General features: G+C 59.3%; 1 protein-coding gene across 2 annotated transcripts; it reads right to left on the bottom strand.

The window, feature by feature from the left end:
* Positions 1-14,590, bottom strand: LOC127051193 (transmembrane protein 116-like). Of its 2 annotated transcripts, XM_050953178.1 has the most exons (12): positions 13,597-13,722; positions 11,583-11,626; positions 10,472-10,535; positions 9,563-9,703; positions 7,789-7,887; positions 6,908-6,963; positions 6,259-6,399; positions 5,622-5,664; positions 4,967-5,047; positions 3,194-3,347; positions 2,021-2,091; positions 1-1,081 (listed from the first exon to the last, which is right to left on the bottom strand). In XM_050953178.1, the coding sequence occupies exons 1-12, from the start codon at positions 13,645-13,647 to the stop codon at positions 926-928; spliced, it is 1,101 nt and encodes a 366-aa protein (XP_050809135.1). In that variant the 5' UTR covers positions 13,648-13,722; the 3' UTR covers positions 1-925. The 2 variants fall into 2 exon arrangements, with proteins under 2 accessions (XP_050809135.1, XP_050809125.1); XM_050953168.1 differs by lacking the exon at positions 11,583-11,626 and having other exon boundaries at positions 13,597-14,590.
* Between the last annotated feature and the right edge of the window lie 917 nt (positions 14,591-15,507).

Raw genomic sequence — 15,507 nt, 5'->3', positions numbered from 1 at the left:
AAGGGTTAAGGTTTTTTATTCTCAAGTGGGTAAAGATGGCAATTGAGGGCCAAGCAAGCTCTCCTGCCTCCTCTGGCCAGTCACAAGATTCCACTGCCAGTAGTGGGGGGGATGCCAAATCCCTCTTGGGAGCTCTCTGCACCCCATTATCTCTGTCCATGTTGTTTGAATTAATACAGACTGGAAAGAGACCCTGTGAGTTCCCAGGCCACGAATGCACTCAGAGCTGGGTCCAGCGCCTGGAACAGACAGGGTCCTGCTCCATGACCGGGGCTCTAGGCCCCACGGATAATGGAATCAATCAATTGTGCAAGAGAATTGCTCCATGGAGCTTCTCCTCTAAGTCCTGTGGCCTTGTAGTGATAGCCACGGTTCCTGCAAGCTCCCTTCTCTCTCACAGAGGCCTGGAGCAGCCCCACAGTCCTCACTGGGGAGCTGAGGGGAGGCTGCCACTCCCAGCCTTTTGCAGAAGCTACTTTAGAGATGAGGGAAGGACAGTAGTGTATGGGGGAGGGAATTTGAGTGAGATCTTGGCCTCTTCTCCCTTACAGCCAGCATCAGCTCTGGGCCTTTAACACTCCTTAAGCAAACCACAGTTGGTCACACAACAGTTGCTAATGATTTTGCTACTTTAACTAGGAGCAGCTTCCCAGCCAGCTTGCTTCCAGGAGCAGGTGTGGCTATAACTCTGTGTTTGCAAAGTTATTTCTCAAAATCCAGGAGGGTGGTGAAATCAGTGCAGGTCCCTGTTTTCCAGGAAGGCTGCACCACAAAGTCAGTACAGGGCTGATTCCTTACTACCTAACTGTTGCCTGGTGCAGTGCCCAGGGGGACCAGCCCCCAGTGAGGAGAGAAGCTGGGTCATGCCCATCAGCTGCTGCAGACTTGGGGCCCAGGAACAGTAGAGAACGATGCAGGCACTCTCCTAGCACTCAACCCCAAATGATTCATCGTAGAAGGCTTTGAGGCCGGGGTAGTATCTCAAGGGGAGCGTCTCCCCCAGAGCCTCCTGGCGGAAATTCTGCCGCAGCCAGCCATAGACCAAACTGTGCAGGAGCCCTTGGAGGGACATGGTCAGGGCCTGCAAGAGAGGGAGAGCAGCACTTTTATGAACTCCTCTTGCGACTGTGCCATTTCTGCACTGCAGGGCCATTGCCCTCTGCTCTGCAGGCCTCCATGTCCAGGGAGAGGCAGGCAGCTCCTCTCCCAACAGAGTCCATGACAGAAAGTGGAAAGTTAGATGACTGCGTAACCAACTGACAAAGGAGTGATGGAAACAGAGGAGCTTCCTCCTGCCACAGCCAGGATGCCAAGGAAAGCAAGACTGACCCGGCCTCCCACTGGCAGGGTTAGCAAAAGACTTTGCACCAACAGCCAGGAGAGGCAGCAGGAAAGAGCAAAGGTGCTGAGCTGAGCCGGGCCGGGCCATGGAATCGCTCCCCTCAAGCCAGTGGCCTGTATTTCATAGGGCCATTTATTTACATTTTGGTAGCCCCAGCAGAACTCGTCTGGCCCTTGGAGATGGTTTATTTCATTTCACTGTGCAGGGGCCACTGTGCCATGTGCATGGAGCAGTGCCTGCCCCCTCCACCCATGCACCCGCATTGCCTAGCATAACACTGACAGACCCCGCTCTGTAGAGCAGACTCATTTTCTCTCTCTCGCTAAGTGGTCTTTAGGCCACTAGATGGGACAGAACCCCACACCCAGGAGGTGTGTGGGTTACACTAGCAGAGAAGAACCTGCCTTGTCAGCACCTGAGTGCTACAGGCACACAGAGGAAGCAGATGCACAGGCACCGTGGAGCTGTAACAGAAGCAACCCCTGCTGTCTGCATGCTGGTTCACTTCCCTCCCTTTCCACTGGCCATTGATCATTCTGCACTCCCAGTACTTGGCTGGTGGGAGCATATACAGGTCCCCAGTCAGGGCCCCATCATGCTGGGCACTGTGCAAAACTCATCCAAAGACAGTCCTTCCCCTAACAAACTCACAATCTAAGCGGCAAGAGACTTCCTTACCATGGCAACATGCAGTGCAAAGATGGAGGTGGGCTCGATGCTGGTGAAGGAGAGGATGCTGAGCAGGAAAGCTGTGGACAGAAACAAAGGAATGTGTAGTCATGGCTTTATTCTGCTCATCTCTCTTGCCATTTGCTTCTGCACCTGCCTTTAACACGCAGCCCTGGGAGTGCTGCTGCCTTTGCCCCTAAGCCTCAGCTGATGTTTGTCCAGCATCTTTCCCCTGAGGGTGGGTCCCCACATGATTTACCAGTGCTTCTGTACGCACACAGCTACACTGGGAATGTGCAGCCCCTTCCAAAGTGGAAGCCAGGCAGCCTGTAGCGGGGAGAGGAAACTGGCTGTCCTGCTCCTGGGCACCTGCACAAAAGATTAAGGGCTCGTCTGAAAAAGCCACCACCCACTGAAATGTATGGTATTCAACTGGTCTAGCTGGGAGGGGGAGGAGGAGCTGAGCCAACCCAGAAGGAACTGGAGTTCTGTGTTTCTAGGGAAGCCAGAGACTTCAAAGCTGATGCTTAAAGCACAGAGCATTGATCCTGCTTTGAGCAGGGGGTTGGACTAGATACCTCCTGAGGTCTCTCCAACCCTGATATTCTAACATCTCCTCAGGCCAGACCCTTCTACTTCTCCTCAGCCAGACCCAGGATTGCTGCCCGCACCGTTGCTATAGCCAGCCTGACTCCTGCTCCTCAGCCTCTCCCTGAACACAAGCAGGAGCGGTGCCAGGGTTTTTGGCGCCCTAGGGGGGGGTCCTTCCGCGCTCCAAGTCGTTGGTGGCAATTCTGCGGTGGGGGAGGTGTCCTTCCGCGCTCCCAGTCTTCGGGGCACGTCGGCAGCGGGTCCTGGAGCAAGTGAAGGACACGCCGCAGAATTGCTGACGACGACCCAGAGCACGGAAGGACCCCCTGCCGCCGAAATGCCGCCCTCCCAAATCCTGGTGCCCTAGGCGACGGCCTAGATCGCCTAAATGGCAGCACTAGCCCTGAACACACGTATCGTTCTCGGCACAGGGATCTCATGGGGGCGTGGAGAAAAGTCGGACCAAATGTTGGCGGAGGGGGAGGGTGTGTGAGAGGCTACACGTTTGCACTTGATTGCACTGTGAAGGGATCATGGTGCACACAGAAGAGAGGACCAGTCATCAGTCTTGATCTAGTAGGAGCAACTCACCTGGTGTCCAGCAGATCAGGAAAACCAGCTGGAAGCAGCGAGAAATTTTGCACACGCTCTGGATGTTCCTGCTGGCGAAACCGTCATTCTCCATGTTCAGCAACCGCACCTCATTGCTCCTCCTGCACCAGAGCTTCACTCTGCAGTAGAGGAACTGACAGACAGCGCCGTTCAGCTGGCGCACGCACACTTACCCCCCCGCGCCGTTCAACTGGCGCACGCACACTCGCTCCCCACCCCCGCGCCGTTCAACTGGCGCACGCACACTCACCCCCCCACACCGTTCAGCTGGCGCACGCACACTCACCCCCCCCGCGCCGTTCAACTGGCGCACGCACACTCGCTCCCCACCCCCGCGCATTCAACTGGCGCACGCACACTCACCCCCCCCACACCGTTCAACTGGCGCACGCACACTCGCTCCCCACCCCCGCGCCATTCAACTGGCGCACGCACACTCACCCCCCCCGCGCCGTTCAACTGGCGCACGCACACTCGCTCCCCACCCCCGCGCATTCAACTGGCGCACGCACACTCACCCCCCCCACACCGTTCAACTGGCGCACGCACACTCGCTCCCCACCCCCGCGCCGTTCAGCTGGCGCACGCACACTCACCCCCCCACGCCGTTCAACTGGCGCACGCACACTCACCCCCCCACGCCGTTCAACTGGCGCACGCACACTCGTTCCCCACCCCCGCGCCATTCAACTGGCGCACGCACACTCGCTCCCCCCCATGCCGTTCAACCGGCGCACGCACACTCACCCCCCCCACGCCGTTCAACTGGCGCACGCACACTCGCTCCCCCCCCATGCCGTTCAACCGGCGCACGCACACTCACCCCCCCACGCCGTTCAACTGGCGCACGCACACTCACCCCCCCCACGCCGTTCAACAGGCGCACGCACACTCGCTCCCCCCCCATGCCGTTCAACTGGCGCACGCACACTCACCCCCCTCACGCCGTTCAACTGGCGCACGCACACTCACCCCCCTCACGCCGTTCAACAGGCGCACGCACACTCGCTCCCCCCCGCGCCGTTCAACTGGCGCACGCACACTCGCTCCCCACCCCCACGCCGTTCAACTGGCGCACGCACACTCGCTCCCCCCCCACCGCACGCACACTCGCTCCCCCCCCACCGCACGCACACTCACCCCCCCACGCTGTTCAACAGGTGCACGTACACTCGCTCTCCCCCCCGCCGCACGCACACTCGCTCCCCCCCACCGCACGCACACTCACCCCCCCACACCGTTCAGCTGGCGCACGCACACTCGCTCCCCCCCCCGGGCCGCACGCACACTCGCTCCCCCCCACCGCACGCACACTCACCCCCCCACGCTGTTCAACAGGTGCACGTACACTCGCTCTCCCCCCCCGCCGCACGCACACTCGCTCCCCCCCACCGCACGCACACTCACCCCCCCACACCGTTCAGCTGGCGCACGCACACTCGCTCTCCCCCCCCCCCGCCGCACGCACACTCGCTCCCCCCCCGCCGCACGCACACTCACCCCCCCCACACCGTTCAGCTGGCGCACGCACACTCGCTCCCCCCCCCGGGCCGCACGCACACTCGCTCCCCCCCACCACACGCACACTCGCTCCCCCCCCACCGCACGCACACTCACCCCCCCCACGCCGTTCAACAGGTGCACGTACACTCGCTCTCCCCCCCCGCCGCACGCACACTCACCCGCGCCGCACGCACACTCGCTCCCCCCAGCCCCTTGCTCACACTCCAGGCTACGCAGGCAGGTGCTCACCGCGCTGCAGCTGGGCACCAGCAGCAGGTACACGAAGAAGAGGATTTTCATCTCCAGGCCCGTGTCCTTCCCGCCCACGTCCTGGGAGCCACAGGAAAAGCGCCGTGAGGCGGCTGCCTGGGGCTTTCTGCTGCCCCCTCCCCTGCCAGGCACCGCGTCTTACTTCTTGTGGCAGCGAGCGGGGGGGCTCAGCCCGGCACGGCTCCCTTGGGCCCAGGCCAGGACACACACGGCTGGGCCCAGAGCTGCAGCCAGGCCTCTCAGAGGAGCCGAAGTTTCCGTTCTTAACAGAGGACCCTGCTGGGGCATGAGCCTTCCCTCCTCCACCCCCTGCCCTTTGCCTGTCTTGCACCCTAACCCCAACCTCCCAGCTCCATCTTCCCCTTGGGCCCAGCTGGCAGCAGGGGGCGGGAGAGCTGCCCCATGGCTAGAATGGTGGGCGGCCGGGAGGGGAAGCAATGGGCACTGGTTACCCAGTAAGGACAGTCCCCACCACCCCAGCCCCCGCAGGAGGGTAACAGCCATGAGCAATGGTGCAGCTGGCTGGAAACAGCTGCTGCCTGGGAGAGCTTCTGAGCCAGGCTGAGGCTTTCTGGCACCCGGGTGCTGCTCAAGAAAAGGGAGGTGGAGGAAGCAGAGGCCGGGGAGCTCTCACCTTATAGCAGACGTCCTGGGAGCGGTGGATGAGGATCAGGCAGCTGAAAGCACATTGCTGTGTAAGTGGCGCTGGCTCCCAGCACCATCTCAGCATGTTCGGAAGGGGGAGCTCCCATCACGGCGGTGCAGTCTGCCTGCCAAGGCCATGTACCAGCGCCGTGCCCCAGAGCGCAGGGCCTTGTTCAGGGCACCTCTCTCCAGGGCACGAGCTGATGCTGGCAGAGTTCAGTGACAGGCTCCAGCAGCCGAACAGCTCTTCAGCAGCAGGCATGGCTGGAGCAGCTTTCAAGGATCCAGCTGTCACTGCAGCTGCGGTTCTACAGTGCCAGGGGAGTTGGGCATCCTGCCCTGAGCCCTGCTGCTGGGCCCCACCTCACCTGGTTGCGAGGTGGGACTCAGGGAGACCTGCAGGGGCAAGACTTGGAGCTAGTGTCACAACCCTTGGCTCAGGATCACTATGGACTGGGCCTGCTCACTTCTGCACAGACCTGGGAGTAACAGTCCCAGCCCCAGAGCCCGCTGTCAAGTTCAGAACAAGAGGCAGCCGAAGGCTCTGTGGGGCCTTCCTGGGGGAGGCTCAGGCTGCTGGAAGAGAGAAGGGGCCGGCTGCTGCTGCGAAGGGACCGAAGCGCTACCTGGAGCAGTACAGGCTGTCGGCCCCTCGGGAGAGGTTGGCTGTATGGGGCATGACGGATTCGAGGGACATGGGAGCGATGTCTCTCACCGACGTGCCTCTGAACAGCAGCTGGCCCAGAAACGTGAGGACGGGGAGCAGCCTTGGCAGAGACAGACGGGGAGGGGAAAGGAAGAGCGTGAGAGCCTGGGCATGCGGCGGGGAGTCGCCCCATGCACTGGGAAGGCTGTGCCTGGCCCCAGGTTGCAAAGGCGACAGCACATCCCAGCTGGGGCTCCCAGGGCACCACCTCTGACCCTGCATTAGAGATGGGGACCCTGAGGCCGAGGGAGCTGCAGTCACTAGTCAGACTGGGGCTGTGTTATGCTGGTCACTTCCCCCAGGCCAGGCTGCACAGCCGTGGCGGAGCCAGGAGGGGAATGCGGGACGCCCTTGCCTGGAGCTGTGAGCCAGGACAGCATGTGGCTTCCCCGAAACAGGTGATGCTGGCAAGAGCCAGACAGCGCGGGCAGGTGTCCCGCAGGCCCTGCGGCTGTACCGCACTGGTCACTGCTCACAGGCCTGAAGGGCAGTGAGGGGGGGCCTGGGGCGCACAGCTTTGTACCAATCCAAACCCACAAATCAAAGAAGCCCAGCGGGGCAGCACCTACCAGGCCAGGATGTAGGGCAGGCAGTGCTGCGCCCTCTCCATGCACCTGCTTCTCTCCTGCAGCGGAGAAGAGCTGGGTCAGAAAGGGCCGCAGCCTCACCACAGGGCTAGAGATGAGGCCTGGATACTGAAATTGGAGCGTCTAGCGCAGAGCCGGGTCCAGAGACGGGGCCTATTGTCCCATGGGACTCGCAGGAATGTGCAGCCCTTAACAGTAGCATTAAAACCATGTAGGAGGGGACCACCTGGGGTCCCAAAAGCTGCTGCTCTGCACTTGCGTGGGTGCGTCTCTGAACCACTCGCTCTGGCTGACCATTCTCAGAGCAGCCCGGGCCCCCAGGGGCCACCAGAAGGCGAGCTGGGGGCCCAGTGCTGTGCCCGGGGATGTGGGCATCACATTACAATACACACATGGTAGAATAGGGAACAGGCTGCCCCAGGCACCCGCTTGCCACTGTTCCCGTCCCATTGACACAACACCCACTACTAGCCAGGGCGCCAAGGTAACCCGCTGCCAGCTAGAGAACACCAAGACCTACTTGCTGCTGAGCAACCTGGCTAGGAGCTTGTGGCCCATCCTGCTCCCTTTCCTCCCCTACCAAGGTGTAGGTGGGTGACCACAGCACCACCCCCCAATCTCAGGCCAGGGCCAGGGGCTGGCAGGTCTGAGGGACGCTCACGGCACAGCCTGTCCCTGCCTGGAGGCATGTGGTGTAACTCTTCCGCCCGTTTGTCTCTCTGGTTCCCCAGTGGTGTGTGTCTGGTCTTCTGAGGAGCTGCCACCAGCAGCTCCATCTGGCCCCTGGCCTGGTTGTGCCCGGTGGGAGAGAAGGACCGCCTCAGGCATTACAGCAGAAGAAGGAAGGCCTGGTCAGCCCCTACCTGCAGAGCTGTCTCGTGCGTCACTCTCCAGCCACGGATGGTGTGGTTCACCTCGTACGCATAGACAATGACCATCAGGAAGGAGATGGCATAGAACATCTGAGCAAGAGAGAAACTGAGGGTCACACCCAACAACAATCCCACCTGCAGGCTTCCAGGGTGACCCAGGAGCCCCGCTGGGCCCCCATTCCCACTAGCCTTTCCTGCCTTCTCCATGCCTAGGGTCCTGGTGTCAGCGCTGCTCCCAATAACCCCAGGGGATGTGAGCTTTGTCCAGTCTGGTAACGACACCACCACGACTCCAGCATGTCAGAGGAGGGGAAAGGAACCAGCACCTGGGCACGAACCTCACACCCGCCACATCCATCCCCACAAAGGCTCTTACTGGGGCCTCCCTCGTGGCTTTCCAGCCATGCTGCACAGCAGGGGCTGATGGCAGCCATCTTGGCTGACACACACGGGTTCAAACCAGGACCATCTGGAGCTGAGCACATGAGTAGCCACAGCCTGACCTCACCAGCCAGGCTCCATAGCGGGGCCCAAAACGGATTCCCACCAGCACGGCCACGTGACGCGCTGACGAGTGGGTTCCACGTGCTCCCGGTAGCGGAGCTGGATCTGGGCAGGCCGTGGCACAGAACAGGCCTGCGGTAGCCAACAGGCTCAGCCACGCAGTGGTCCCCGGCTCCTCTAATAACACATGACCACGTCCCCGAGACACGTCCCCCACCCCCACAGGTTAGCTCAGAGGATCCATGTGGGCTCAGACTTAGCACTCACAACAGGCTCGAAAACATGGTTCTTCCCCCAGAGCTACAGGAGCCAGTGGCTACCACCCCAGTGCAAAGGGCAGCAGGTGTCCCATGCCTGGACTGCAGTAACCCACATGCGACCGTGGCTCCTGAAATCTCAGTTGAGCCATTGGCTCAAACGGGCTTGGAAAAGACATGGTCACGTGGAGTCAAAACTGTCCGGAAGCCCTTCAACCCAGGGCGAGCAGAGCAGGCTGGCCCCCTTGAGAGCAGGCCCCATCAGTCGCCGTTACTGGGGCCGGCCCGTTAAGGCATTGAGGGTGGTTTTGGGTCCCAGGGGCTCCTGTGGCTGGCACGCCAGGGCTCTGTGAATTGCTGAGTGGCACTCAAACCCAGAGGCCCTGCAGGCAGGTGGAGTAGGAGACAGTGAGCAAGGGGTTGGCTGCCAGGGAAGGGAGGACACGCCTCACAGGAAGGGCTGAGGGTAAAGTAGCAGGAGAAAGCGGCTGGGGCAGGGTGGAGCGGGTAAGGGCTGGAGGCCCAGGGCTGGTTCTGATTCAGGCGACCTAGGCCAGTGTCGTCAACAGAGGCGGAAGGAAACCCCACTTCCACTGGCATCACCATGGGAGGGCTCTGGAGCCATAAAGCCCAGGGAGGGAGCAGAGCTGCATCGCCCTGGGGTGCTGGGTGAGCGCTGCACCTGGGGCAGGTGAAGGGCTGAGGTGTGGCACCGTCTCCCCAGGGCAGGGGTTGAATCTCCATCCTGGGAACAATCCTGGCCTGGCCCCTGCCTGTGAGGGCTCTAATACTCCCAGAGTGGAGAGCACAGCTCAGCACACCATGTGCAGAGGCAGCCTGACGCACCCACCGCACTAACAGTTCCAATCTGCAGCTCTACCAGGGGACGCGGCTTCTAGAGAAACAGCAGCAGCAGCGATTTTTGAGCAGGGCACAATCATCGCCAGCCCCAGCCCACATGTCGACCCCCGTGCAATCGCACCCCCACCCCCATCTGTGCTCACCATGGCCAGCATCAGGCCGTAGGGGCAGAACTCGTAAGCCAGGACAAAGAGCTGGGCTGGAAGGAGCTGGATGGAAGCCGTGATGATCAGCACCAAGGCAGCCAGGAAGTCTGCCAGGGACAGCAGGAAGAGGGGGCGCAGCTATGGGGAAGGCAACAAGGTTCGTTAGGGACAATGCTGCCAGCAGGGAGCAGCCCCTTTTCCCCTGTCTCTCTCCCTCCCCAGCACCTATCAGTCTCCCTTGCTCCACATGGTGTGTGGTCCAGAGCTTCTCTGCCCTCCCCTGAAGGTGATGCCCTCCTGGCCTAGCACTCCATCTCCTCCCACTTGTGCCCTCTTCCTCATGCTACCCCTGTGCCCGGAGGCGGGAGGGAACAGGCCAAGGAGAGCTGGCATGAATTCGGTGCTGCAGCCAGCCTGTAATTCCAGCAACCAATGAGCACGCAAAGCAAACGCTCCTGCTGGGCTGACCAAGCCATGGGGCAGGCCGGCCTAGGGCAGCTGTTGCCCCGCTCCTCCTTTCCCCGACCCAAACGGACTGGGCCATCACCGATCTCTCAAGACTGCCCTTAGAAGCAGCCACCTCACTGAGTCCCACGCAGAGAGTCATCTGACCAGCTCCTGCCTGGTGTCAGGGTGAACGCACGCAGTCTGGTAGCAGGGGCTCTGAAAACCCCATGGATTATGGGGTTTTCCCCATGATCCGCAGCTGCTCCAGCTAAACACCAGGAAACACAGATCCAAAGAAATGGGTATTCCAGGGTTGGCCAGGGCTACAGTGAACTGGCCATGGGATTAGGATGGTCTATTATGGGGCAAGATTAAAACCCCTTGGGCATGAACTGCCCCGTGAGATCGCACACTCTCCACTTCTCTAAAAATCCAGGGAGTCTCGAGTCTGCAACAGACCTGGCTGTGGAAGCACCTCCCCCTGATTGTGGCTACAGCAAGGACCGAGCTGCTGCCGACGAGGCTGAAATGGAAATACAGCCACTGGTTAGTCTCCATCGCACACAGCCAGCCATGCATGGTGTCCATCGATCAGTCTGCACACAGCACAGCTAACATCCCTTTAACCTCTCCTTGAGCCTGGGCTCGGACACAAGTCTGGGGCTCGGGAAGGTCCCCACTTTGCACCCAGGCTCCCGGCTGGGATATCTGAAGTGCAAGGCGCTCATGTGAGTTACCAGCAGCTGGTTTCTGAACTGGGAACAGGATCAGACTTCAGAACCCTCCTGCCTCCCAGCCCGTAACGTCCCAATCTCTCTCCATCCTGGTCACTTGGGGGGCTGGAGTCCAGGTGCCTGCGCTCCCTGCTGCAGTGGGGCTCACGTTGGTTCCTAGACTGCACAGAGAGAAGAGCCACGGGACAGTGGGCACTGGAAAGGAGCTGGCATATGGCAACGGAAAAGCACTGAGGGAGATGGCTTCCCACTGGACTGCTGCCTCCTGCTGGTGGATTCATGCACCAGCAACCTTGACACAAGCCCTGCCGTAGGCTGCTCACTTACCTCCACAGTGGAGATGACAATGACCATTGGTGGCTTCCAGAGGGGCCCTGGGATGTTAGGGGACGTAGTGGTCTCCAGAAGGAAAGGTGGATTCCACAGTCCCCTGCCACTGTGGACAAGACTGGACAGGATGAGGGGAAAAACCCTGGAGCTGGGGATAATGCATCCCAAATGACCGTGCAAGCTGGATGCAGGAGCATGCAGGGTCAGACCCCAAAGGTATCACTATGGCTTGGGACCTGCACTGGCACTGCCTGGCTACCTGAGAGCACCCCCAGAACCTGGCTCCATCCTGCATGTGTCTCTAGTGTAGGGATGGGCAGAGGCCTCGATGATGCAGATACCTGAGCTCTTACATTATCTTCCCACAGAAGGGGGGCAGCAGCTAGCATGGGGGCTACCAGGGGAAAGAGCTCGGCAAGTGGCCAGGAGCAAAGTGCATCCACATTGGCCCTTGCCTATCCTGACTCCAGCAGGGCTTGGGACAGGCCTCAGGTAAGCGGACCCACCTCAGAGATGAGGCCACCAGGTAGACGCGAGTCAGCACAAAGATCTAAAAGAAGAAAGGGAGATGACGGCGGGTTAATCACGTGTCCGGTGGCCTTGATTCAATTCCTCGCCAGTGCAAGCCAAGGCTCTGCCCTCCACTGCTCAGCGAGCACCCCACTTCGCCTGGCAGCAGCGCTTGGCCACCCGAGACCCCTCGACCCTCCCAGCCAGGTCACCAGCAGGGAACTTGCCCCAGCTGAGCCAACTGTTTGTCAGTGGAACAGAGCAAGACATTGAACCCTGGGCAGGCTCCATTCCACTCAGCAGTGTAAACAGCCAGAGACAGGGAGGAAGGGGCTCTAACTTCCAGCAGGGACATACTAGAAAATAGGCAGAAAAGACCCTGGTTTAACATCGCAAACACGGAGCAGTGCGTGTTACAAGCTGGGTGCAGAGTCCATGCGGGGGCATGCATTGCTGCGGGCGAGGACGCTCACCGGCTGGCTTGTAATGCTGCCAGGGAGCTGGCTAAAGGTGGGGTGATGGAAAATGGATTTTCAGACAGAATTAAAAAAAACGAGTCTGGTTGGGTGGGTAGAACCAGTTTTTTTTTCCCAGTAAAGCCTTGAGTTCTTGGCTTAAAAATACCCGATGGGTTGGGTTGGGGTGGGGGAGGGGTCATTGGTTTTGTTTTGGGGTTTGGTTTGTTTTACACTGAAACTGTCTTAGAAAACAAGGCTTTTGTAGGGTGGTTTTTTTTAAATCTGGATCTCACACAAGGCATCATCTGGTATTTTTCAACCAGCTCCAGGAGCTGTCAGAGAAACCTGGCGACTTCTCCCAGACTCTCCTTAGACAGCAGCACAAGTAGGACCAGACACTATTCGTGCCTGATGCTCTGCCGTTAACAGCAGGCCTGGGGAAACTGATCTGATGATCCTGGGGTGTGCTAGTCTCCCAGCAAAGGGACACCCAAGCTAAGCAGGATAACGGGCCGGAATAGGGAACAATCCTGCCCTGGCCTCAGGAGCTTGGCCGGAGAAGGTCTTTACCTTCTGCACTCACTGTGTGCCCCTGAAGAGGAGTCGGTGGGGGTGGTGATTTGGCTCTGGTACCCTGTCCTACCAGTATCCTGGGTGGGGTTTCGCTGGCTTCTGCCAGGCTAGCTCAGGAGAACAGCACAAAGTGTTTGCCAGGGTGTGAGAGAGAGAGGAGCAAAAGGTGCTTGATTCTCCCTTCAGTGTCTCTGGGAGACCAGCAAGAAGCCCTGCTCTGGAGTTTGCTCCCCCTCATTCCCAGACCGGGGTGCAGCCCCCCTCCCCTGCTAACAGGGGAGATGGCTGGTTGCTGTAAGGGGAGGAGCAGCCTCGCTTTAGCCTCAGCCCATGGGATGCTCCCTGGCCAGCACCGCTGGGTCATACAGAATCCTTTCCCTCTGCCTCGTGTGGGTCACAGCAGCCTGGGAATGGGGAGTTCCCGAGAGCAGCTTCTGGCTACATTGCCTCTCTGAAACGCTGCGTCTGGCACCGTGTGCCCCCCCCAAACAGTACCGCTTCCCCCAGTTACAGATGGAGAGAAAATGAGCCATGAAGAGACAGATGGGGTTGAATGACTCAGACAGAGACAACTAAAGCTCCTGGAGAGACAGGCCATCCTACAACTCATTCGGAGGATAGAACAGCTGAATCCTGGTAAGAAAGAGCTAGATTGACAGGCACAGAGCATAAGCTACAGCCTCTGAGAAATGCAGCTCAGTTCCAGAGAGGAAACACAATCAATCATCTTCCACACAGCACGAGGGGGAGTCCTACAGCATGCACTGTGCAGCTGGGAAATACATCAGATCCACCTCCCTGCAGGCGCTCAGTTCTCGTGTGGATCCAGGAGTGTCCCCTGAGCCCATCTACGCTGGACATACTGTTCAGTGCATGGGGAGGTGACCTGCTGGCTTCCACTGAGCTGGTGAGGGTGTGCAGAGCACCTGTGATTTTGCTGGGGTTTCTATGGCCCTGGTTCGTGCGTGTGGGTTGGTACCTTGTCGTTGGACAGCGCTGACACGTTGTTCCCTCCACTCGTTGTGTCCATGCTGGCTGTAGCCTCTTCTGTTGATTCCAGAGCAAAAAGCCTCCCAGCTCCTCCTCCTGGGCTGGGCTCCTGCAGGCGGTGGTGGTGCTCAGCACCTGGGAGCCTTTCTCCCTTGCAGGCTGCTGTTGACTGAACTGCTGCTGTAACCTTTGCTTGTTTGGTTTGTTCCACACCCCTGTCACGGGGAGGGCGTTGCACCGAACACAGTCTGGAGAGTGCGGCTGGAGCAACTCACCCAGCCAGCCTTCCACTATCTCACAAAGGGGCCGAGGCAGAAGCCTTCCCTTGATGCCCTGCAGCCTCCCAGAGCACCCTGGAGCCACCATGGCTGGAGCAAGGTGGGGATTAGATACCCGGCCCAAGCCGGTGAGTCCAGAGGGATTGCAAGAGGGGACAAGTCACCTCTCTCTGTGCATAGCTCATCACCCCGGATTCCTACCCATATCCCTGCTACATCACCCAGGGAGGGGGCGGGGGTGACATAACTCACAAGCTGAGGGGCCAGACAGGAACTCAAAACCCCAAACCCTAAGACGGTGTAAAAGGTGCAAAATTCAACACTAGCCACCCCCTCCCCCGCTTCCTTTCACTCACACCTTCACCAGCTCCTGAGCATGCACCTCACAGCTGCTCGGCCCAGTGCGTGGCTGCAAGTCTTACATCACCTCGCACAACCACTCTGAATTTAACCCATTGCTTCAGTGCCACTCAACTGCTCCTCTCTTGTGGCTCAGGCAGGTGACAACATCGTCACATACAGCGCTGTACAGCTGGCGCCCCACTTCCCCAACGTGGGCAAACATGATCTCGCTGCTACAGCAGCGGGAAACTGTCATGGAGTGTGGGGGGGTCCGGCCCTGCACCCCTCTTCCTGGGACTCTCAGTGACTCTCAGCCAGCCAGTAAAACAGAAGGTTTATTGGACAACAGGAACGCAGGCTACAGCAGAGCTTGCAGGCACAGTCAAGACCCCTCAATTGAGTCCTTCTGGGCTTTCAGGGTGCTTGGGTCCCAGCTTAGGATACCCTGAATTCCAACCACCCAGCCACAAACCCAAACTGAAACTAACCCCCTCCTGCCGGCCCCTTCCTTGCAAAAAGTGTTGACCTCCGACCCCCCTTTCCTAGCTCAGGTTACAGGTGCAGGTATAGTCCATCCCCTAAAGTCCTCCCCTGCTCTCCCATCCCCCATGCAGACAGCCCCTACTCCATCACTGAAACTAAGGCCTAGAGTGAGGAAGGGAGTCTCCGCACCAGGAATGCCAGCTCCTGGCCCCGAGGCACAGGACGCCATGCTGCCTTCAGAGATGGTTTCATTGGCTCCTCGTGGGCGGGGCCATAGTTGTGACTAGGAACAATGTGTGCAGGCTGTGAGGGGCTCCACGCTGTCAGGGCATGAGTGAACATAGCCCAGTTCTTTCCAACACAGCTCTTTGTTGCCAGTAGAATCAGTCTGAACATGACTGAAATTAGACCAGCTGGAGGAGGGCAGCTGAGAGAAGCCTTTGAGGACAGGACGGAGGCTAGTCAGCTAGCAGGCTTTGCAAACACAGGAAAGGTAAGTCTGGCCGTGTTGGCCCGGAACATGCAGAAGGAAATTCACACGATAATGCAAAGGAACAGACTGCATGTTTAATGAGGCCCATGTTTAACAACCGTTGGCATATGAGTTCATACACACCCACAAACCCTTCAATAAAAACATTCCCAATGCTGTAGGGTGAAGGATGTCTGTGCAAAGCCCCACCCAGCTGCAGCTCTCCAAGCGGGAGGAGGGAAGAGACTGACGCTGAGTCACTTACTGGCCCGAGCACAGGACTGGAGCCAGGAACACCCAAGAACCTGATCTCTTCTGATACTAC

Source organism: Gopherus flavomarginatus, chromosome 1, assembly GCF_025201925.1.
Source record: "Gopherus flavomarginatus isolate rGopFla2 chromosome 1, rGopFla2.mat.asm, whole genome shotgun sequence".
Lineage (NCBI taxonomy): Eukaryota > Metazoa > Chordata > Testudines > Testudinidae > Gopherus > Gopherus flavomarginatus.
This window is presented reverse-complemented; position numbering and strand designations above follow the sequence as displayed.

Bases quoted from the DNA above. Each gene is read 5' to 3' on its own strand.
- LOC127051193 (XM_050953168.1), bottom strand. From the start codon at position 13,973: ATGGTGGCTCCAGGGTGCTCTGGGAGGCTGCAGGGCATCAAGGGAAGG. The intron at 5,048-5,621 runs GTGAGAGCTCCC...TGTGGCTCCCAG, and splicing joins CCCAGGACGTCTGCTATAAG to GACGTGGGCGGGAAGGACAC. The intron at 1,082-2,020 runs GTAAGGAAGTCT...CCTCTCTTGCAG, and splicing joins TTGCACTGCATGTTGCCATG to GCCCTGACCATGTCCCTCCA.